The sequence below is a fragment of the Onychostoma macrolepis genome, chromosome 09, assembly GCF_012432095.1.
Source record: "Onychostoma macrolepis isolate SWU-2019 chromosome 09, ASM1243209v1, whole genome shotgun sequence".
Taxonomy (NCBI): Eukaryota; Metazoa; Chordata; class Actinopteri; order Cypriniformes; family Cyprinidae; genus Onychostoma; species Onychostoma macrolepis.
In genome coordinates, this window is record NC_081163.1 from 29,732,879 (window position 1) to 29,757,880 (window position 25,002).

The 25,002-nt window shown below is 37.9% G+C and overlaps 2 protein-coding genes across 3 annotated transcripts in view; one reads left to right on the forward strand and one right to left on the reverse strand.

Moving 5' to 3' along the window:
* The first annotated feature begins 320 nt into the window (after positions 1-320).
* Positions 321-3,506, forward strand: serp2 (stress-associated endoplasmic reticulum protein family member 2). The gene is made up of 3 exons (XM_058786362.1): positions 321-591; positions 2,495-2,567; positions 2,673-3,506. The coding sequence occupies exons 1-3, from the start codon at positions 508-510 to the stop codon at positions 2,711-2,713; spliced, it is 198 nt and encodes a 65-aa protein (XP_058642345.1). The 5' UTR covers positions 321-507; the 3' UTR covers positions 2,714-3,506.
* Positions 3,507-3,694: 188 nt separating this feature from the next.
* Positions 3,695-25,002, reverse strand: part of tsc22d1 (TSC22 domain family, member 1) — a 45,983-nt gene continuing 24,675 nt past the window's right edge. The window contains exons 1-3 of one of the 2 annotated variants that reach the window (XM_058786357.1): positions 6,524-7,106; positions 6,015-6,066; positions 3,695-5,014 (exon numbers count right to left, since the gene is read on the reverse strand). In XM_058786357.1, coding sequence (XP_058642340.1) covers positions 4,757-5,014; positions 6,015-6,066; positions 6,524-6,645 — 432 coding nt within the window. In that variant the 5' untranslated portion in view covers positions 6,646-7,106 and the 3' untranslated portion in view covers positions 3,695-4,756. Of the gene's footprint in view, positions 5,015-6,014; positions 6,067-6,523; positions 7,107-25,002 lie in introns of those variants that run through there. The other variant, XM_058786356.1, reaches the window with a different exon arrangement.

A 25,002-nucleotide genomic window follows, 5' to 3' on the forward strand; every position in this document is an offset into this window, starting at 1 on the left:
CCAGCTTCAGCCAACTAGTGACCATCTTGGATAACCAATGTGTATAAGTTTATGGACTAGTTAATGGTTTGGATCAGCTAATAAACAGGTAGATGGAACTTTCATGTTCCAAAACAACTACCAGTTTCAGCCGGATTTCCCAACAGGGAATAATAGCATGTCTATTTAATTTCGTAGGCTATTACTTATTATATTACTTAATTATTATTATTTTTATGTCATATCAACCTTGGGGTTTAATATATCAAGTTTTTACTTAATTTGTGAATACAAAAATATTAGCAAGAAATAAAAATAGTTTAATGGGGATGGGAGATGGAGCAGAGCTAAATAGGGAGCGCGTCCCTCTAGACGTTATTAGGCTACATGGAGGCGCACTTCCGTCCCGCATAACTCGGTTTAGGGGAGCAGGTGCAGGGAAGGGGACTGAAGCGTCACCTCATATAAAGCAATACTATATTTGATTTACAGTAGCGTTTATTTTATACCTATACGCTGGGTCGGAAGATGGTAGCAAAACAAAGAATCCGTATGGCAAACGAGAAGCACAGCAAAAACATCACTCAGAGGGGGAACGTGGCGAAGACCCTGGTAAGACTGTCATTTGTCGTCTGTATACATGCAAATGAATGGAGATCTGTGTGGATTTCGTTTTTTGGCTGCATGATTTGGGGTTATCTTGAGACACACTTCGAGGCCATCGTCGGTTTTTAACGATGCTGGTTTATTCAAACATCATACGGGGCGAGTGTAAGTCTTAATTCTCCACCTAATTCTTTTCGGTATCGGGGATCATCTTAAATTAGGCTTAATTCGTAAACGACGTAAACGCGCTATTGTTTTACATAATCACAATCTGCTCAATAAGCTTTATGAGTCGATAAGCATGATGTAAACCAGATTTAGTTAACGTTGACGCCTATGTTGTTGCCATGGCCACAGTTACGAGCTGATGACAGATGCACTTAACTAATCTGACCACTGCTGACCTTCCCTGGTAAAGGTGCAGTTTAACCGGGTCACAACATCTGCCATAGGCGTCAATGAAATCATTTGCTGTGTTTTTGTTCAAGGGTTAATGCATGATGGAGATCCCATGTTGAAGTATATGTTAATAATAGTAATTGTGGACGTGTAACGTCCAGAATATATATGGGCCATTCTACAGAATTTGTTCAAAGTCAGAGTTGGAAACATCTTGAACAAAATGTGTCTTTTCCCTCAGATTATGTATGTATGCACATTGTATAATTTATAAGGTAGGCTACACATTTCTAATTGTGCAGTTAATTCTCATATTGTATTTTCAGAAAGTTTTGGAATATTTTTCCTCCCCCCAAATTTGTCACTACCGAAACACAATAATATAGGCTATAATTTAAGAAGGGCTATACTGTCCTATTAAGAGTTTGTTTACATCTACCTTGTAAATATACGTTTTGCTATTTTATTATAAAGTTTTTAGAGGTAGATCAATAACAATTACAATTTTATCACTATTTCAAGTGTGATGATGAGATTTGTTCTATTTTGAATCCAGTCTTTCTTTGTAAAAGGCATAAAGTTGATCATATTGTTTTCAAAGTTAAGGATTCATTAGTCAACACTATCATAACATCTTAGTTGATAGTTCAGTATACTTTATTTTTGACAGAACATCCCATTTCCCGTTTCGGTCGTGACAGTAATGTTTCGGTAGCGACCACATCAAATTACAGAATTTTAAAACACTACTACTAAAAAAATAAATAAAAAATAGCATAACTGTAGTAAAATTTTGTTTATTTTCCCCAAATAAAGGATTATGTGTTGTCACTACCGAAACAATGATGACATGTTTTGGTTGTGACTGTTTCTGTAGTGATAATTTTAGGGAATAACAATCAAAAAAATAAATAAAACAATGTCACTACCGAAACTTTACCAAATGTGTACACACACACACGTTGGTTTTTATGGTTTATGGGGACTCTCCATAGGAGTAATGGTTTTTAAACTGTACAAACCGTTTTCTCTATCGCCCTACCTCACAGGAAACTTAGTGCATTTTTAGATTTTCAAAAAAACTAATTCTGAAGGATTTATAAGCCTTTTGAATTATGGGTACACTGAAAATGTCCTTATAAATTACCTCTCGTTGTAATAGCTATGTCATACCCATGTCATTATACAAATTTTTGTCCTCATAAACCACATAAACATATACACACACACACACACACACACACATATATATATATATAGTCAGATAATATAGCATATCTTGATGCAAAACAACAAAATTAATAAATAAAAAAATGTAAATATAGTATTTTGTGTATAGACAAACACAGCACAGGAAAAAGTCTTCAGGTGTTTTTTAGTTTTTTGTTACCGTGACACTATGTAGACATTTGTGTCATGTGTAAACAGATTTATCTGTAGACATTCCAGACCATATTTTGTTTACAAAATACATTTTGTTTATGAAACACTTTGACTTTCCCTGTTCCAGCGACCACAGGAGGAGAAATACCCGGTGGGGCCATGGCTTTTGGCACTCTTTGTATTTGTTGTTTGCGGATCAGGTAATATTACATTTGTATTTGATATAATATACAGTTTGCTGATTGCTATTAAGCTTCCCCTGTTTTTTGTAGCAATTAACTGAATATGTATTTTTTTGTTTTCAGCCATCTTTCAGATAATTCAAAGTATCCGAATGGGAATGTGAGTCCCAGCGTTCCTCACGTTCCCTGTCCTACCTCTGGATGAGATTTTTGGGTGACTGGATACAATCTGAAGGAAGACTGATAGGTGGAATCCTGTTTGTGGGTCAGAGGCTTGTATGCTGAGCTGGATCTAGTGTACAATACTACATGACATTGTCACACATGTTTACAGTGTCCCTGGATGAAGGGCGCACATGCTTTTCTACAAAACCATCGTTGTTGTCGACACATCTTATCATTTTTGTCATATTTATTTGTGATTGATGATTACCATGATCTATTTCTCTATTTAACCGTGTTTGCGTGAGCCTTTTTCAAATAAACGTCAAACACATTTGGGTAATGACTCATATGCGTTTTGCATAAGTTTTTGTTCTTTTTTTTTCTTTTTCTTTTTTAATTTGAACTTTCATGAATGCTACAGATGTAAAAATGTACATTTGTTGTGTAAAATTAGCAGACAGAGCACTAACTGTATAGACAACCCTACTGGAGATAACAATCAGAGATCGTTATGAAATTTATGGGTCATCTGGAGTTTTCTAGCTTTGTAGTCTATAAGAAAACATGGAGAGAGTAAAGAAAGCAGTTACTTTAAAAATCTAAATATTGATTGAATTTAGAGTCATAATAAGGGACTTATTTAGATTCTTATCCATATATAGCCATTATGCATTGCACAGTTTAAGATTGTATTACGAACAGTACTATGATGACCAACAAAATAATCCAATTTGATTAACTTTTCATAGTAATGCTGTCAAAATGGGCATGAAGTGAAAATTAAGCCCATTTTATGATCGAAGCGTGAACAATACATTCAAGTTTTAAAGTGATATATGGTGAAGATATTAATTTATGTGTTAATACTTTCCACTCAGATGTATGCCCGTATGTAAAAGATAGGTCTATTGGTCTGTTTTAATCATGTCTTTAAGTAACCAGATTTTTCAGGTTGGAACAGATAAGCACTCAGTCTCAGGGACTTTTCTCAACGGTGTTCACAAACATGACTTTATTGAGAGTTGTGAAGTGCAACTGGCAAGTGCAATTACAGTATTTTACAACTTATTTCCTGGTTTTGAGAACATGCACAGAACATAAGCATACAAGTTGTACACATTGCAAATCCATGTCAGCTATATGATAGTCAAGAGTAACTGTAAGTTAAAAGATTGATAGAGAATACTTCACTGTCCAAACTGAAAACAGAAATCACATGGGTGTAATACTTCAAAATCATCTCAAGGGAACAAAGTAGTGTACAGTAGGTGTTAGATGAGTAGTTTCCATCTGTCAGATAAATATCGTAAGACCGATCCTGCTTAACAGCATTAAAAAAAGAAGGATGATGTCTCTTGGGTAAGCCAACTACCTTAAATCTGTACAACCTATATAGTGTCTCTTTAACCGCTTCACATATCGCTATTTTACAAAATACTTACACTAATCATACAATAATATACAGCCTGTCCACCTCGCAATTCAGCTCATCCGCCATTCTCACCGCACAGAGAACGAAAGAGGATTTGAAACATCATACCTCCTAATTTTCTTCATTCAAAAAAAGTATCATGATTACACCAATGCAACTATGGAAGTCAATGCGTCTGCCTCCCCCATGCCAGCTGGGGCACAGATCGGCAGCTCTTCAAAGTCTCATCACATTCGTCACCATAAAAGTGCTTGCTTTATTAGAAGCTCGCAGTCTAAAAAGACCGCAGTCAGCATGTACACTACAAAGGTAAGGGAGACACTTGACTGAAAACCAATCGGGAGTTTAGACACAGGCACAGTGATTCTTTATATCGCGTCCTCTAGGATTGTTTTCTTCCTGACAATCACATTCCGTGGATTTTGGCAACGTCCCGCCTCAGCCAACTGGATTGTCACTGGTGTATAAATCACCTCGGTACGACGTTTGTCAAGTTTTGAAAGGTGTGCAAATTTCATCAGTCTAACATGTGAGTGAGGCATGTTTGTTCAGTCTGTTTCCTTTGCGTCTCGAGCCACTCGTCGCCTTTAACAGGAACTTTCGCTGGGTGCTACGCCGATGGGCCTGAGTTCTGTGCTGCGAGTTGGGCCGGCGGGGCAGGCGGCAGCGCTCCCTGCGTGGACGACGGCGGCGAGCCGCTCTGGACTTGCGCCTGGAACTGTGCGAGCTGCTCCGGACTGGCCAGGTTCTTCAGCAGGTTGTTTTCCTGCTCCAGTTGAGAGTTTCTCTCAATCAGTTCCTTAATCTGTTCTTTCAACACCTCCACCTCTTCACGGACAGCGTACATCAAGTGACTCTTCACCAGATCCTGAAAGCGGACAACAGTGTTATTTTCAAACTTTATTTTTTCATTTATTCCAACCAAACCATCTGTGTATTAGATTCATTTTATTACATGTATCATATGTAAAAATAATCTGAAATATTGAGCTTTCCATTGATGTATGGTTTGTTAGGATAGGACAATATTTTGCCGGGATACAACTATTTGAAAATATGGAATCTGAGGGTGAAAAAAAAGAAAGACAAAATTGCCTTTAAAGTTGTCCAAATGAAGTTCTTAGCAATGCATATTACTAATCAAAAATTAAGTTTTTAATATATTTACGGTAGGAAATGTACAAAATATCTTTATGGAACGTGATCTTTACTTAATATCCAAATGATTTTTGGCATAAAAGAAAAACCGATCATTTTGACCCATACAATGTATTGTTGGCTATTGCTACAAATATACCTGTGCTGCTTATGACTGGTTTTGTGCTCCAGGGTCACATATTGTGCAAAAACACCGATCTACTGTGAGATGCTGCGTTCACCATTTGAAGTAAAGCCTTGAAAGGCTCTAACCTGCATCCTACTCGCTACCCACAATCCCTCCCTCCCTTTATGCCGTCACCAAACCAACAAAATGGCCGTCCCACAGCGCGTCAAGCCAATCAGAAGCCGAGATATTTTTAACTAGGTGTAAAAGCTTTGGGGTTTGCCTAGCAACAGTAACAAGGCGCACAGATCGCGTGAGTACGCAGGCAAAACCCCAGGCAAGTCGGCAGGCAAACACCAAAGGCTTCGCTCGTTATTTTTTTTATTAGCTTTTTACTTTAAACTTAGATTAGCGCGAATGAACAATGAAAGCGGCAAACATCGACGCTATCACAATGACAGAGCAACAATCATTTTTGATAATGATAACGTTACATAATTCATTCCAGCGACACTGATGCAACTCGACAGCCTGTTTACGGCATGTAAACAAAATATCTGTTCGGATATGCGATGTTTATGATTGGAAAGGCAGGATGACTTACCATCGCTTGTTCAATTTTGTTGTCTATGGCCACAACACTGGCACCCGATGAGCTGTGGGGGAAAATGAGAGAGAGAGAATCGTTACGTTACTTCACTGCTTAAATACACCAGCAACACACAAGAAACTATGGCAACGTCAACAGAATATCGTCACAAACACATGAAATATCGAAAAACATTTTGTAAATGTACTATGGAAATCTCCATTACACGTCCAACTCTGCATCTATTTATTCAGAAAGGTACGTTTTATATATCCAAAGCTGCCTTCAGCATCATCTTTGAGTGAACTGAAAGAGCAGGAAAGCGGCTTACAGCTTAGGCTTTTTACCACAAACCAGCGTTAAAAACGTTCAGCTAACTTATATTAAATGACCCAAATTCTCCAAAACAGCACCGCGTCGCGTATTTTCGCGTTCAACACTCGTATTTTGCACAGAACACAGGCTCTCGTGCATGAGCTTTAGCTTATTGACGATTTATTACGAAAACAAGTCTGACATTTTACCTATTGTCGAGCTTGACGGACGAAGTCTCAGTCCCCAACAACGACGAGAGGAAAGATATTGAGAAATTTCTAAGCTGACAAACACCAAGATCCATCGCCACGGAATAGCATGGAGAATTCATGCTATTGCGTCCATAAGAAATCGCCCAGGGAAGTGAACGCGTGTCCTTCTACAGCCTCTGGAGCATTACATCCTTTGTGTGCGTTTGCAGGAATATTGTGCCGTGACTCCCCAGCAGAAAAGCTCGCTTTATCAGGAGACCGTACATCCAGTGCCGCAGCACAAAGAAACTCCAAGGTCAGCTCATCTCTGCGCTGGTGAATATCTGCAGCCTGTGCTATTTGCATAATTTATTTCACACCAGCGCTGCTCGGCGCGCTATTGGCGGAGAGCGAGATCCATTTGACTAATCTATGCAGCCACGCCTCCATTTGACGCTCTTCCGACTCGCTCTGGATAATTTATTCCAACTCGACTTGCCTTATAAAGACAATCCGGTTGGAGCGAGTTGATGTTATTTCCATCAAAAGTCTCAAGGCACCAACAGCTTTTAACAGCCCATTTCTATTACTCAGCATCTATATTTTACCACAGAATCCAGGCAGGAATAATAGCCGCTTCTTCATGTTGTTATGCTATTGCATAACCTTGTGAGAATAAATAAATAAATACTACTTTCACCAAAAATGTTTTGCAGTCCGTTTTGTTTTATTATATACACGAGCAAAACATTATTTGAAGGGGAATGCCTTTAAGCACAGTGTTTACATGTCGCCGCTTATCGGCAAACAGCGGAACTGCAGTGGAGTGAATCCCTAAAACACGAGTTTTAACCTTTAAAACATGACCATCAGCCATCCAGGGACTACCGATTTTATTTATATATATATATATATATATATATATATATATATATATATATATATATATATATATATATATATATATATATATATATATATATATATATATATATATATATATATATATATATATATATACACACATACACATATACTAGGGTTGTAACGGTATGACATTTTCACGGTATGATAATCGTCTCAGAAAATATCTCAGAAAATATTAAACAATTCTTATCAGTAACAATGACTCTTAAAAGAATAAGAACAAGTTATTTGAGTGTACAAATCCTTTATTGCAACAAACCTGAAACCATTTTAATGAAAGTAAGTCTCCCTTGTGAATTATTATTTTAAAATAAAGCTATAAGCCTTATGTATATCTATAAATCACACTTTAACATTTTAATGTCTTCAAATGTTATCAAATTAAAATTTAACTTATTTTTGGCAAAGTGATGCACAACAGAGGTATACCAAGTTAAAACATGGACAAACATGATATTCCTTAAAAATAATGTTTAAATAAATTAATTATAAAGAATATTATTATTGTTGTTATAAATTAAGTACATTGTACAATGCTAATATATTTCTGTCATGACTTCAAGTTAAATCGAACTTTTATTTTGATGGGTTGTAGCGAACCTTTGAGTTTCAGAGTGTATTTGACAATGGTTTGTCTCAAATAAAACTGGGAAATGTTTATTTAGGTTTTCTCTCAGAGCAGCTCTGCTGATGTTCATGCTTATGTAGACGCTGAAAACACCATTAGTGTCATGCATGCATACTTCAGTATGTAGTAGATAAAACGGCGCCACTCATATCTTTTGATTTATCCATCCATCAGATTGCGCGTTTTACGTGACAACCTCGTTAACGTTATACTGTAAATCTCATGTTCACGACTGCACCAGGATTCCCTCTGCATCACGGAAATTATACGGCCTTTTAACTTAATGCGACATACCTTTATTTGCACGGAGGGATGTGTCCGCGAATATGAGCGAACATGTTGGATGTATTGCCTGCTTTTGCAGCCACTTTGCGTCCACATTTTTTGCCAATTGGAACCGTCCTCAAGGACAACCCCGCGTTCGTTTTTTTTTTTTTTTTTTATATCCGAAGTATTCCCCTACTGCAGATTTAAACTTTTTCGGTGGAGGATGGAGATTAGATATAATCTGTCTCTGCCATTTCCTCCGCTGCAAGTGCATGTAAGCAGCCACGTGAATGCAGAGTGAAGCAGCTGAAATAAATTGCATATGCGCGGGTGAGATTATTATAATTTTTTTTTCATTATTAAAAAAATAAATAAACCCCCCGTAGATATGCAATTGTTTACGGTATGATAACGTGCACGTTCAAACCGCGATAGACCGTCATACCGGTATATCGTTACAACCTTAATACACACACACACACTTTAGTCTTGAAATTACATAACTTTAATTATTAACTTCATAAAAAGAAATAGATTTTAAAAGGAAAATGGTAATCTTTTGTATTACATGGAGAGAAAAAAACAAATCAAAATAATTCAGTATAATCCAGATTAAATTAATTTTATTTATTGTTATCTTTGAGTACAAACTAGAAATTTAACAGATTAATGCACCCCATTTAGTAATACATTTTAAAATATAGAAATTATTTGTACACTTGTTTTCTGCGTTCATGGCCCTCCAGGGGCACGTGGACCCGTGACTGAAAGCTCAGATCCTAAAGCAGAAAGCATCTCCAGCATGTTTAGATGAAACTCAGTCCCCTATGATTTAGGTGCAGCTAACTAATCTCATGTGAGCTTTAATTAACGTGTTTAACTACACATCAGCATGCTTCATATTATTTGAGCATGCACGTGTGTTTGGTTTGCGAGGCTCAGAGTACAGTAGAGAAATGATCAAACTAAGGACAGTTATATCTCTCAATCTATGATGATGAAACTATAGTATATCTCAAAATGAAATTTGTTATTTTGAAATTCTAACAAACTTGACAAGCAAACTGTGTTCCACGCAGCGATTATAAACAACTTCTAAAACATTAAATAAAAATTTCACCCAATCTATTTTGTAAGTGAAGTTATAGATCTTATTGTGAAGAACATCCATGCATGTGTGTTTCATTTTATATTTTTAATTCATAATCAAAATGATCTTCCAGTGAAACTTCACTTCTCTCTGGTGACGTGGGCTGGAAAATCATTTTGTAAACATAAACGCTTCCTTTTCTTACAGTTAATTGCAAGCTCGCATTCAGACCTCCATCCAAACAACAAGAGATAACTCTTCCATAATCCATTTAATTCGGATGTACATCACAATACGGAAGCAAAGATCTGTTGATAATTGTTATATTGCGACTAAACTGTATTTACAAGCATAGTAAAGCGGACTAGGTGGATGAATTGGATAAAAGAGAAACCCCAAAAATAACCACAAAGTTTAATCTAGAGATATGAGGATATATTCAGTTTTTCAATCAGCTGGATATGACTACAAAATAAACAGGATGATCAGGTCTTATATCACCTTTTGCATTATTAATCATCTGATTGTATATTATCCAGCTTCTTAGACTGTAACCTACCAAATAAAAATGACATACTGATATCTGATATTTTATAATCTGAGAAAAGAAAGATCCCAGAATGATCGGTTGAGAGTTAGTTGGAACAGCTTAGCAGTCATGATTAAAAAATTTCTGATAAACAGATGTGCAATATTCCATAATTTGCATATAAGATGTGAATATTTCACAGCACACAGTTGCGCCAGCTTTGCTGTTTCAACAATGTTGCCTTGAGTCATGATTGTGGTTGGGTAGGTTTCCACAATTTCGGGCCTGTTGTATAGGTGTGTACCCACACGCCACACCATAATAAAGGTGGTGCAACACCCACCCGGTAAACACTGAGGAATGCTTCATTACGCTCACTGGAGCACATCATTTCCTGCAAAATGACAACCGATATCCTCTGTTCTTCTGAAGCATTGCCTAAGTCCTGCTCATGATTGACACAAAGCTTTGAAAACATGAGTGGGGTTCAGCACCGCTGAAACGTTTCAATCAAGTGTATATTTGCGTCCAGTAAAAATAGATCACTTATCCTAATTAAGTGCAGCAGCGGCACACCAAACGAAGCCCAAACCTAAGCAGCTCAGGATGCTGTTAGCTGTTCCAGGCTCTTTGACTGGAAGTGGATTTAAGCAATTACGGAGTCCAAATATACCTCGGCCGTCCATGACCTGACCTCACACTACCACCATTCAGAGCGCTCAAATCAACACAACCTGCTTATTTACGGACGTCTTCGTGCGCCGTTCGCCATCACAGTCACAGCCACAATTAAAAGGCCATGGCGCACAACTCCAGTTATCTACCTGAAGATACGACACAAATTTCAAGACCTGATTGAACCAGGAACAGGTTTTCTGGACAATGTGTACCCACATAGTGAACAAGGTCTAAATGATAAAGAAGCTTCTGTCCAGAAACCTGGTGCAAAGCTCCACAGAACAAATCATCCATCTATCATTTACACCAGAAGTTTGATTGTAGCTCAGGCCCTGTTGATACTAGTGCGTTTTCGTTTTAAAACGATGTGGCTGCCCACATTCACTCTGCGTATCCTTGACGACCGTGTAAACAATAACAGCATGCTCATTGTTGTACCCATAGATATGTATAAGTAGATACGCTATTTTAGATTGCGGATGCGTCTGCGTGCTTGAAGCAGTCGAATGGGGCATCTAAAATACCTATGGGTACAACAATGAGCATGATGTTATTGTTTACACGGTCGTCAAGGATACGCAGAGCGAATGTGGGCAGCCAAGCCATCGTTTTCAAAAGTCTCCGTTTTGCTCAGTTTACACTGAAAAGCAACCCCGGAATTTTGAGACCAAAACGGGGTCTGCAGCGTTTTCAAAAGTCTCCGTTTGAGGGTCAAAAACGCCAGGTGTGTAAACAACACGCGTAACCGTAGCAAAAGTTATGCATTTCAAAACGAAAACGTACTAGTGTAAACGTAGCCTCAAACACCAGAAACATCATGGGTCCGATTCCCAGGGAATGCATGAACTTGAAAGCAATAAGTCGTTTTTGAATTAAATTATCTGCCAAATGCATAAATATAAATGACTTTCAACGGAGATCAAACGACATCTGACAGGAAATAATACAATTCTGGAGATGCATAGAATGTCAAAGCACCAAATACCATTTGGAACTAAAAACACTTCTTTCTGTAACTCAAAATGTACTTTGATTTCCTTGATTTTTATTCTCTACATGTAACGTACAAACACGATCTCCTCATTAAAATGAGCAGATTAATCTGACACACATATGATGCTCAGAGGAACAAAGACCTCCTGAGACTCTCCAAGAAATAGAGCCATACCTTTCGTTCATGATGTCAATGCATTTGCATGCATTTTCAATCTTTCCACATCTAAAATATCTTCCGAATAAAGCACATTAACAGAAAATGCTGTATGCGGATTTAAGTCCAGGCAGTGTAAAACACACTTTACCTTTTCAAATGCTGCTCTAACTCCCAGAACAATAGCTTCATGGCCATTTCGTCTCGGCCGTGAACTCGGAGGACTGTTTCTCTCATTGATGTGTCAATCAGCGGTCCTTCAAACACAGAACTTGCTCCTCTATTCCTCACACAGCTCAAACACACACACACGAGCACATGCACAAAGAGGCATGGCCACTGTTTGGCTCCCTTTCTCTTCTCCAGCAAGTAAAGGCTAAACAATCACAAGGCCTGGTAAACGCTCAGTGGTCCTGTCCCCCGTACTGCCTTTGTGCATCTTACAGGGAGATTCGTGAACGACTGAGTGAAAACAAGAGTAGGGCAAGCTGTGATGTCACGTCATTGATGGGTCACGTGACTGTTACATAAACCAGCAGCGGAGATTAAAATATTCCCAATGATGGCTTCTCGCACGCACCCATGCTCTCGGGGAGCCTGCCGTCCTCACAACCCTCAACGGCTATCCTGTCCCAGTGTTTTTTTTCCCCCCTCTTTTCTTTTCCCGGCACAGAAGCGTGCATTTCTCCCCCGTGGAGAGAAGAGACGGGCCCCTGCACTTGAGCCGGGACTTATCTTGTCACTTCTCATCAGTATCGTAGCCCGATTCAGGCTTACAGCGTGTGCGGCTGGTGAAACGCACACACGTCTCTGCAGCTTAGGCTGCTCGCAGTAAAAAAACAATACGGATCCCAACAATGGCAGGGATTTTACCTGTTCAAATAACACACAGTGAGAGCTCTGAATGGCACTGAGGCTCCTGTGCTTACGTGTCTTTCTGTGGGCTACAAACAGCTGATCAGAATGAATACTTGAGCTCAGAGATTAAATCAAGCTTTCATAATATTTCAGAATCTAAAACCATCATACTAGAAAGATGACTTCCTTTTGGATTTAAAATCACTGCATTACACTGTCTACAATAGGCAAGGCAAGTTTATTTATAAAGCACATTTCAATAGGCCTGTGACAGATTACATAATCAGCTGATCACAACAGTCAGCAATATATTCACGATCACTGCTCTTAAATTTCAGTCGGGTTAATTTTATATTTCAGAACTTATTTTTCACAGAACTAAAAGAAATCTTAAATGATTTTTCGAAACTAAACATTTTACAAAACAAATACTATTTCAGCTTTTCTACTTAAAATGTCTGATTCTGTTACTTGCTGTTTCGTTGCCATTTTTTCTAGCAATTTCTGAGTGAAAATTGCAGTGCATTTGTATCCGTTTCTAGTGTGTTATGAGTGCACTCCATATGACCTTCAAGTAGGCGTGTTTTAAATACGGTTCATTTCAAGTCCACAGCGCAGCTTGCATTATGATAATACATTATGCACATGATGCAGTACGGGTTTCGCCTTTTAACATTTAACATTACCAGATAACGTATAAACCTGACAGTGCTTTCCAAAAATCAATTTTCACAAGCAAAAAAAAAATATATATATATTTTTTAAATGTTGTCAATGTTTAATCATTTATCATAATTTAAATAATAAACAATTTTAATATAATATAATTAATAATAAAATAAATATTAAGAACAAGAATTAGTTCTATAGAACAAACATTAAAATTTTATTAAACTGATATTCAAAAGTCTACCATGGTTAACATTTGTTTGCAAAGCTTTACAGGAAATCATACATCTTGTGTGTTTAAATTAATTGTAAATGAACAGTGTATGTGTGAAAGCCGTGTGTGTATTAAGTTTGCGCTGCAAGAGACATGAGTGACCATTTATCGGCAGCAAGTTTCGTAATCATGACAGTCCTCGTCTGAGAACCGGCCAGCCTCAATATTTACATGTAAAATAGGCGAACATGATTTGAATAAGCGCTTGGAGAGTTTCGTAGAGAGTTGGGCTGAAACGGAGACTGTTTAAACAGCTGTGCAGGAGCTGCAGATGAGGACGGCTGCTTACAGAAGCCCTGCCGTCAGCAGCTCCCGAGTCACAAAATTTATAGAAAGGTTATGCGTTTCAAATAGTGCATTTAGACAGCCACTAGGCAACCGGCCACCCTCAGCGTTTGTAACTTATCTGAGAGTCAGAGTGCAGATGCCATTCTCCACATACTCTTCAACCTGAACATTGTTTATGATTTTGCCAGATTTCAACAATATGCCTGGATTTTTCCACCAACTTAACACATCAGGACTCTGAACGTGTACCCTGCATACTGCTATACAAGTTGGCATTATAAATTGACAAAACAATCATTATTATGTAAGAACACTGAAATTTGCATGACAGCGTACTCATCGAGAGGCACATCTCATAAACCTGTGGTACAGCTGGAAGATTGGTGAGATCACATTGTGGGATTTCGACACGAACAAATGAAGGCCACGTTGCCACTCTGCATGAGAGAAAGTGCCATTTTGCCAATTGGGCTGACAGCAGCAGGTTGCACAACAGAGCTTCATCCTGTATTCTCCAGCTCCAACTCTGACAGTGCAGCACACACAGAATAGACTGGACAACCTCAGCAAGTTTCACTCCATGAGCAAGAAAAGAAGCATGTGTGCATTTACTGCGCGTTATGACTTAGTACGCCAGCGCTTTTCTGAGAAGAGACGGCCGTGCATTTAAAAATTCCACCGTTCACTCCTAATGAAATGATTTTTAGTAGCGATTATAGGTGTAATGTGCCTTTTAAAATGGAAAATGCAACAATAGTTGCTTCGGTTGGTGCCACAGGTTTGTGAGCTGTGGTTTTATTTTCCGTAGAGTGGTGCATTCCACCTGGGTTCAGGGAAGTGGGAACGGTTGACAACCTCCTCGTGCATTTACAGTTATGTAACCGTGCTAGTTGTTTGCACACAGAAGAAACAGGTATAAGTAATGTGGAGTGAAATCTGGAATTATCAGGATTAGCCCAAAAGCAAAACAGGCACGGAAAAGACCCGGGATGATTCATTGAAGTCATTTCCACTACAGAAAGCACGAAGGCCTGCGGCTAGAATAGTAGAAGCCTTCTTCCCTCGCCGCAGTTTATACGCACCAAATCTGCACCGGTCCGCCCTCTCCTTTTGTCTGGAAGCACTGTAGCCTTTATATAAAGTGACAGACGAGGCAGTGTCGAGACGTTAGACTCTGGGAATTCACGCAGTCGTTTTATTTTGCATTGTGTGATACTTATAGCACCTTTGCACGCAATGTATTGTAGCATTAATGGATTCACTGCTGTATAAGAGCACTTTTCTCAAGAGAACACTTCAGAAGTAGTACACTGAAGACTGGTGGAGACAAACAGCCATTGATGGTGCGGTTAAGCTCCAGTTCGTTGGGACTGATCGAGTGGAAACAATAGCTGGGATGTAGGCGAATTGAGGGGGATTTGAGAGGGGGGTTGTTTACATTGTACACGATGTTCTTGATGCAGACGGCCAGTCAAGCACGAGCATTACTTCCACTCGAGCTCCTAATGCGATTTGTGGACTTTTCGGTATGTTTGCAGACACTGTCAAGATGTGGCAATATTGTGTCGGACTGATACCATAAATGAAAACTTGGTATGTCAAAGTTGGCCCGTTTCCCACTCCAATAAACAAAACAAATAAAAAATACTTTTTATTGATAATTAGTTTTATTTAATTTTATTGATGAAGAAAAATTATTGATAATAAAAAATGTAAAAATATTTTGTGTTTATTAAAACACAATAGAATTGAATTGAAGACAGACAAAAACCTGTGCTTTACCATAAAAATATGAATGCAACAAACAAACTTGAAATGTGTTTTTAAACAAAACAGCTTATCAAAGCACCCAGCAGCCCTCCATAGTTTCATGGAGCGTTAAAGCTTCTGTGAATGCTTTTCTTTGCTTTAAGCCACTTTTACAAATGAGATGTCTCACGGCATGTGGAGAAAGCATTGAGGCTGATGCCTGATCTAGTTTAAACTGCAGTATGATCACAGGGATAATCAGAGAAGGTTCTCGCATCATCTCAATCCATCCCACTGTGATGTAGAAGCCTAAAAAGGAAGAGGTATCTCCTCATGACTGCACTCGGGAACACAACATTCCTACTGAAACTCTACAGTACATGTAGTGTGTGAACTGCATGGGACCAAAATCACACGGTTCTCAGGTGAAGCAGGGTTCATGTTCACAGCCTGAGCAGCAATTATCCCGATGTAACAAAAGAGATAACAGGCCTGCACTCAGCTCACAAATATTTTGCTTAAAAATATGAATCATTCTAGATCCATGTGCAACAGCGTACCAAACAATGTTTTTTCAATTATCTCCAATAGTGTTAGGCTGATTAATATAAATTCTGCCATTTATTTTTTATTCTTGACAAAGCTGAATTTTCAGTATCATTACTCCAGTCTTCAGTATCACATGATCCTTTAGAAATCATTCTAATACAACGATTTGCTGCTCAAGAAACGTTAATGTTGAAATCATTTGTGTTGCGTGATATTTTTGTTGAAACAGTGATACTTTTTTTTTCAGAAATCTTTGATGAACAGAACATTAAGACAAACAGCATTTATTTGAAATACAAATCTATGTGACATTATAAATGTCTTCACTGCCTTTTATGATCAGTTTAATGCATCCTTGCTGATAAAGGATTCAAAATCATATGTTTTACTGGCTGCAAACATGGTTGTGTGTATACACATTTATTTGTTAGGTTAGTAAAAAAACAAACAAACAAAAAAACATTAGCAGGTCAAGCAAAACATGTGACAGAAGCCCAATCAGGACAGTAGAAAATTGTTACTGTACCAATATATATTATGTACTCTATGTACTAATATGTATCTTTAGGATACTAATATGTACCCTTTTACGGAAAAAAGGAACAAAGGTGTACCTTTTGAAAGGCTCCTGCCCTAGTGACAGCTTTTGTACCTTTTTCTCTGAGTGTAAAGACTTTATCATCAGCAACCCTGCTCTTTAGATATTGGTACCCATGTCAGCCATTAAAAAAAACCCAAAAGTTTTGACCACGAATCCCAAATATTTCCATGTTAGACACCTAGGGAAATGCCTTATGTAAATGCACATACAACACTGGGGCCAATTATTTGCCCAATAATTTACCATGTCTCTGTTGGCTTTTTTTCTTTCTAAACTACACTGCCTGTTTTTCCAGATTCACTGAGCTGACTCCCCCGCCTGCTCCCTCTCTCCATCTGTCATGTCAGCCTGTGACGAGTGCTCCGCTCTCTCTGCTCTGCCCTAATTCTGAGAAGAATATATACGCTCCGCGCCAACCGGCAGAATCCAGTTTGCTTATGGAAAAGAGCCCACGATGAGAACCATGGAGTCGTCCGGGCAATGAGGTGGGACGCATTCCAAGCCCTCCCTCCACGAAAACATCAGAAGCATCTCTGCAGTCGTGTGCTGGCCTGTGTGAGCAATCACACCTGCAGCAGCGCTGGAGTCGCTCTAAACGCTTGGCAAAAACAGAAGCGTGACTCACTGTATGGTGACGCTGAGTAAGGGAGCAAACTGACTTCAGTCACTGAGACACATGAAGCAACTGCCTCGAGGCATAAAGCACTACTTTTCATCACAGTGACATTTCTAAATGATAGGTGGCAGTCATAATAATAGATCTGAAGTAAATGGTTTGGATTTACTTTGCTGACTTTGGCAGGATTAAAAGTGCATCCTGGCTGCAACACATTAAGCTGTGGTGCTCATGAAGTCGTGACAAACAACAGACATGAAGACAAGTGATCATATGCAAATGCGGAAATTTTTGTATCTGATTTGAGTTTTTGAAACTTTTGCAGTTAATATAAGCAGAACTAGAACCACAAAGTGAGAATTACCAATTCTCATTTCTCCATGGAAGCATACAAATACTATTTCTGTAAAACAAGTGATCATTAATCATTATGTACAAAAATGTTTTTTTTTTTTTTTTTTTTTTTTTTAATTATTGCATTTTTACCTTGGTTTATTAGCCTCAATTAAAAACCTACTGTTTAGTGTCCTAAAAGCATACCTGTTCTTGTCTTAAGACAACTTTGATGAATTTGTTTGATCCACTACAAATGTTGACTACTGTATTTATATATGTGGATAAATTCATACATTAATAATCCTACATTAACAAAAAATAAAAATAAATTTAAAAAAATTAATTAATTGAAATATATACACACCATTTAAATGTACAAATTATATCTTAAATTTTACATCCTTTAATAAAAAACATTTTGTATAATCATATTACTTATTAAAAGTTACCCGATTAAATTCCAAATAAAAATAGAAAATAAATCAAGACACAACCTGAAAGTATTGCATAGCTGTTACACAGTATCACAGCGCCCAGGCCTAGTGCTCATGCGGGTGATGCAAGTTCCCCTCCCTTGTCATCTGCTCAATACCTTCCATTTTCTTTATACCGATCAGTTAAAATGAGGCTAAAATGCAAAAAACAAAAAGATCTGCACCTTGAAAAAGCAAAATAATGAAACTCCTATGCTGAATTTTCTCAGCTATGCAAAATCATACACAGACAAATATCCTGCATGTAATTTAGTCATCAAAAATCTGTAGTGGAATGCAGAGCGCGTGTGTAGGAGCGGAGGCCCCGTGTTCCTCTGTGTCTGTGGAGACTACAGGAATCTCTCCTCCCACCCCATCGAACAGCATGCATCCCTCTCCCGTATCCCTTTTTCTCCAATCAGGCGAAAGAGAACCTGAGGGAGCCTCAAGCCTCGCCTGTCCTCATTGTGCGTTACATAACCACTGTTTCATTTGGAGAGGGGACCCCCGTTCACACTAATCACTGTGCGGGAACGCGGCTCCGCTCCCTCTGCCAGTCCTCCCCTTTGTTTAGACAGGAAGGGGGCACGGGCGCAGGGCAAACAAACCCACCGCCTCCTTCCGCAGGGCTGGCGGCACAACAGAAGTGTGCTGTCCATGGAGAGGGAAAACACGATCCAAGACAGAAATGACCGCTGCATTCATGCACTGACCTAAATATCAGTCAGTAGGTCTGATCACGATTATATACGATAACCTTGTTTGTTAACCACGTTTGCAATCTAAATTAGATTTAGATTTTAAGTGTATAAATGCCTTACAGTGCACAAAAAAAGCATTTTGAGGAACAGCAAAATCAACCCATCCTGACCACATCTTTAACATGTCTTTTAGCTGAAGATAAACCTAAACCCAAATGGACAGTTCACCCTAAAATGAAAATTCTGTCATCAATTACTCACCCTCGTATCATTCCAAACCCAATATGGTTTTAATTCATCTTTGAAGCACAAAGATACTTTTACGGTCAAATTTTGCAGCGCAAATATTGTTAACATCTTCAATATGTGAATGCTGGCAAATGACCATGGCCATAACCACTTCACGGAGGCAACCACCCTCCGTGTTCGCCTCCACGTCGTGCATTCAAATCGTTTAATGCACAGCTAGCCGTTGATTATCCCTTACGTATTAAAAAGAAATTCAAAAGAACAGTTAGTTTGAAATAGAAATCTTTTGTAACATTATAAATGTCTTTACTGTTGCGTTTCATCAATTTAATGTATTCTTGCGTAATAGAAGTATTCACTTCTTTAAAAACACATAAATCTTACTGACTCCAAACTTTTGAACTGTAATATATACCATGATGATTCATACAAATGACACTGAGAATTTCAAAGTTTTTCCAGCAGCGTAGCCTTGAGTCCAACACTAGCACATTCAAGACTGTCAGTTCCTTATGACAGTTTTTCAGGAATCATACGAGTTTGCTGAACTGGCTGTCATTCTTGGTATTTATGATGGAGAGAGCATGTCTGGTCTTTGAAAGATGCCCGTTTCATCACTCTGCACTCCTATGATGACAAGCGAAGTTCAGTCAAGCGACTCGGGTAATGCTTAACATTACTACTGGGAATTCAGTTTACCTCCGACGCTAACAGTGCCAAACAAACAGCGTTTGTTAATGAAGGCAACCTATGACCTGAACACAATGAACCATAATGCTGCTTCAGAGGAATGTTTTAAAACAATTGTTTGTGATGACTTCTTAACCTCACACTGTGTGGTTTTACTGCTCAAGCCGGCCTATATTTAACCCGTTCGCTCTTCTCTTCCTGCCACGCTCTATGATCATCTCATTAAACGTTCACTCACAGAAACCAATATCCCAGATAACTAGTCTACGTCAGATGCAAATCCATGACGCCCACGACTTCACTGTAATGAGACTTAATCTCTGGGCGCTGTCCTGGGCCTCAATCGCTGTTTGATTGCGTGGTGGTGTATAAAAAGCTGGTGCATGGTCAACATTTTCCTCAGAATGTGATAATATTTGACATCAAATTATGACGCAAAAGGTATCAAAAGTTGCATGTAGCAATAAATGGTTTGACAGCACAGAATTTGGGGCTGAGAAAAAAAAGACACGCTACACGCTAGGACCCCTTTAAACAAAACGTTAAATACTGATATTTAAAATTATTTAGGCTAAATAATAAAAAGATACTTTAAATGTGAAATTAAAACCGCTAGTAGGTGGCAGCAAGTCACTGTTAATAAGGGAGTCATTGTGATTGCACCGAATCATTTAAACGGTTGATTCATTCAGGAACGATACACTGTCATGTTGCTCAGAGACGCAAAACAGCTTTGTGGCTGTGTTTGGAATTATTTTTGTTTGTGAAACAGGAAATATGTTGTCTAAAACTTAAGTCTCTTAATTAACTTGTTTATTGAACAGTTGTAAAAAAATAAAAATAAATAAATAAATCACATTTGTAATTGATGGTAATTTATAGAGGAGAAAAAAAACAAAAACAACGCACTCTTCGTGTGAAATTGATTAACTATATGCAATGAAATGCATTTAGAAGGATCACAAATTTAAGACATAGGGCCCCCATGTCTTAAATTTGTGATCCTCCTAAATGTATTTTAATAGACTGAATCATGCAGTGAAAGAACGCACTCTAAATGCACATGTGCACTAGTCTAGACTTCACGCAATGCATGCGTGCACTCTGTAGGGGCGTTTTGAATGTTTTTTGCAAAATACTCAATGTCAAATTGCACATCGTTAAAACAACAAATTATGATATTAAATCGCATGCAATATATCTCGCACACACCTACTTTCAATTGATTAAAATGTTCTTTATAGTGGATTATTAGAATGATCTTCACTCCAAGAAAAAAATGGTTCTTCTAAGAACGTTTCACTGAAAGGGAAATGGCATCTCTGTGAAAACCCCCTTTTGAAACCTTTATTTTTAAGACCGCGGCTGGAGAGAGAAAGAGACAGTGATATGGAGGGGGAGTGGCAGAGCCTAGCCAGTTATAACCGGTCCTCTTGACTCAGAGGAGCTCGCGGTCCCTATAGTACAGTTACAAAAAGACAGCTGGGTTTTCCTGTTCAAATACATCCCTTGGTTTTCTATTCGTCTTTGTCATTTGCACCCAGCTCTAGCGGCTTCATTTCAGGACTGCAAGGTCTCAAAGGCCCAACAAAGGTCATACAAAAAGCAGTCCTTAGATGATGACAGCAACACCGAAGTTAAAAACAACAAACAAAGCAACAAAGACAATAAAGGGCTGGGCGGCATGATGGTATAATACGGCTTGACAGTAGAAATGTCTCAACCGGTAGAGATTTTGCTACATTGTTTACAGATGGATATATTTGTGTGACTATTAGTGAGCAGGATCGCTTTATATAATTTACATGTGAGGGCGATGAAAAACGTGGAGTGAAAATACAGAATGTGATATGCCCCAAAAAAAGACAAGGAAGAACTTAAGCAACATTATTGCAAAGCTGAGTTTAGTTATTGCCAAGTAATGTTGCAACTTGTGCTTTAATGTGATAATGTGGTCACATTTGTGAGTATTTCATATTTCCCAAAGTGGCTCATCCAGTCAGATTCCAGAGTGGGGACCGTTTTGTAAAATTACTCGTAACTGTTTTGTTTTTAACTCGTGTTTTACGTAATCTAAAGCTGAAGGTGTTTTTGCACTGATGCTGTCATCATGAATAATCTCATGCTTTTGTTTTTAATCCATCCCAATAATAATAATAATAATAATAATAATAAAATTAAGTACCTTAAATATGTAATGAATATCTAGGCCTATTGCTTTTCTATTATTCTGCAGTTGTTATTCATTTGAATAAATCATTACATTACCAGCAACATATACCCTTGCAGTTATATAAACCTCTCTATACTGTGATGGAACATTTTATTCATGCCAACCCCTATATGAATGCATATCTAAAAGCTACTAGTTTATAAATTGAGGCGCAAATCAAACAAAACAGTGCATATGCAATCTCTCACACAAAAGCTTTAAATCTTCAACTTCACAGCCTCAGACTGCAAGTAAAACTGAAATAATCCAACAAATATTACACTATTATAACAAATGCGAAATCTCAAGGAAACAATTACACATGCCATTTGTAAATGTAGACTGAAATAGTTTAATGTAGGTTAAGGGCTACACATCCTGGAAATCCATGTCGCTTAAGGATTTATCCAAACAAACTCACTTTTTTCCCTATAACATGAAAAGACACGGAGAGCAGGTTCATATGCAAAAAAACAAGCAGCGTGCAGTTTGCACAGCACTTCCAGGAAACGCAGTCTAGTGAGGTGTCTCTACTCAGAAGATGCTTTCCCTGAAGACAAAGCTGGAATTGCTATGACTTCGAGGAATAGATCCAGGCAGGTATGCACTAGTAAAACACAGATCTAGATAAGAAGGCTGTAAAAGGAGGGCAGTGTAAAGTAGCTGACGTTATTTTGGTCAAAGGCGACACTGCAGAAGTAACCTTTCATTCGGTAACTCAACTCTCAAAAACATCTAGAGTATCTCTCTGCATGAGCAAAAGTTGACACACAGGATCTGAAGCGGCACTGTTAAAATGACCTTAGAGCTGCGCTGGGGGGCAGGTAAACGCCATTCTGTCAGCGAGTATGTGATAAATGGAAGGAATATTTCATTTCAATGGACTTTCCAAAAATGGCACGGCTTCTGACATTCCCGACGAAACAAGAAGAACGCTGTCTTTGGTGATTAGAGACTTCATACAAAACATTACGAAAAAATAATGTACTGTTCAAAACAAAATGTAGGCTTAAAGTTATTTCTATAACTATACAGGTTCTACAAGAAACTGTATACCTTATTCAATTCTTCCCCCATCAGAAACTAATGAACCTGCCAGCTAACCATAAACAGCACTCCTACGTCTCACTGGCTCAGCACAGCGTGAAGTTCTGCCACAGTGCAAGTCAAGACAATGAGGCACACTGGAAAATAACCAAGCGTTTCCACACACATCATCAATCTGACATCAGCTGAGCTTTTTCCAAACGATTCATCAATCTGACATGAAGTCAAACAAAAGTGAGAAAAGAGACAACAAAAAGTAGTTTTCTGTTAAGCCTCAGTCTCACCTGATATATACATCAATCTGACTCAATAGGCCTGCTAAGACCCATGACTGCTGTAAGCTTGCCCATTCAAATTGCTTTACAAAAGCTGGATGACTGCTGTTGTGTGAATTACCCATGCTTTCATATGCAGCTGTATGCTGAACATTTCTCTATAAATGAGGGATTCAGTCATAAACTCCTATAGAAGTATACAGGTTACCTACAAAGACTCTGTACAGTCTGATTAATTTAGCCAGTGCAGCAGAGACATTTTTAAACACATGACCTCAAAGGCTTGTGCACAGCTAGAGTGTTAGGTATTACACTGGTTTGGAAGGTCACGTTTGCCCTCTAGTGTACATTTGTGGCAACAGCCACATAATACCCATAATATATCATAATACCATATAATATTTTGAACTGTACACCATTAGAATAGTATATTTAAATATTTTATATATTATTCATACATGTGTACACATGAATAATTAAAATGGTTTGGGTATATATACACATACATATGAATATATTTATACATGTTTATACACAATTGAGCTCTATTCTATCTACTTGTTTTCTTTTTTTTAAACTAAACCTGGCCCTCTAACACTAGCTTTCTCCTTTCTTTTTCTATACTATCTACTGGTTTTCTTTTTAATTACCATTAAAAAAAATAAAAAAATAACTTGACCCTCTAACACTAGCTCTATCTATTCTGTTTCTTTTCTATCTACTTTGTTGTTTATTTTATAAAAAAACTTGCTGTGTACTGCCTTAGACTTTATAGATTTTGATTGTTTCTATTACCTTCATTTTAGTAGCTCTGGATAAAAAGCGTCTGCTAAATGATTAAATGTAAATGTATACAGTGCAATGCGAAAGTTTGGGAACCCCTTGCAGAATCTGTAAAAATGTGAATAACTTTAACAAAATAAGAGGAGATCATACAAAATGTTATTTTTTATTTAGTACTGTTCTGAGTAAGATATTTTACATAAAAGATGTTTACATATAGTCCATAAGACCCAAAAAAAAAAAAAAAAAGAGGCTGAAATTATTAAAATAACCCTTCAAAAGTTTGGGAACCCTTGGTTCTTAATACTGTGTGGGGTTACCTGGATGATCTACGCCTGTTTTTTTTGTTTTTGTTTTGTGATGGTTGTTCATGAGTCCCTTGTTTGTTCTGAACAGTTAAACTGATCACTGTTCTTCAGAAAAATCCTCCATGTCCTGCAGATTCTTCAGTTTTCCAGCATCTTCTGCATATCTGAACCCTTTCCAGCAGTGACTGTATAATTTTGAGATCCATCTTTTCACACTGAGGACAATTGAGGGACTCAAACACAACTATTAAAAAAAGGTTCAAACACTCACTGATGCTCCAGATGGAAACACGATGCATTAAGAAAAAAATAAAATAATAAAATAAAAACTTGCTTAAGACTAACCGGGACTTGTCACAACACTTACATATAGATTTTGATTGTTTCTATTACCTTCATTTTAGTCGCTCTGGATAAAAAGCATCTGCTAAATGATTAAAATGTATACAGTGCAATGCGAAAGTTTGGGAACCTCTTGCAGAATCTGTAAAAATGTGAATAATTTTAACAAAATAAGAGGAGATCATACAAAATGCATGTTATTTTTTTA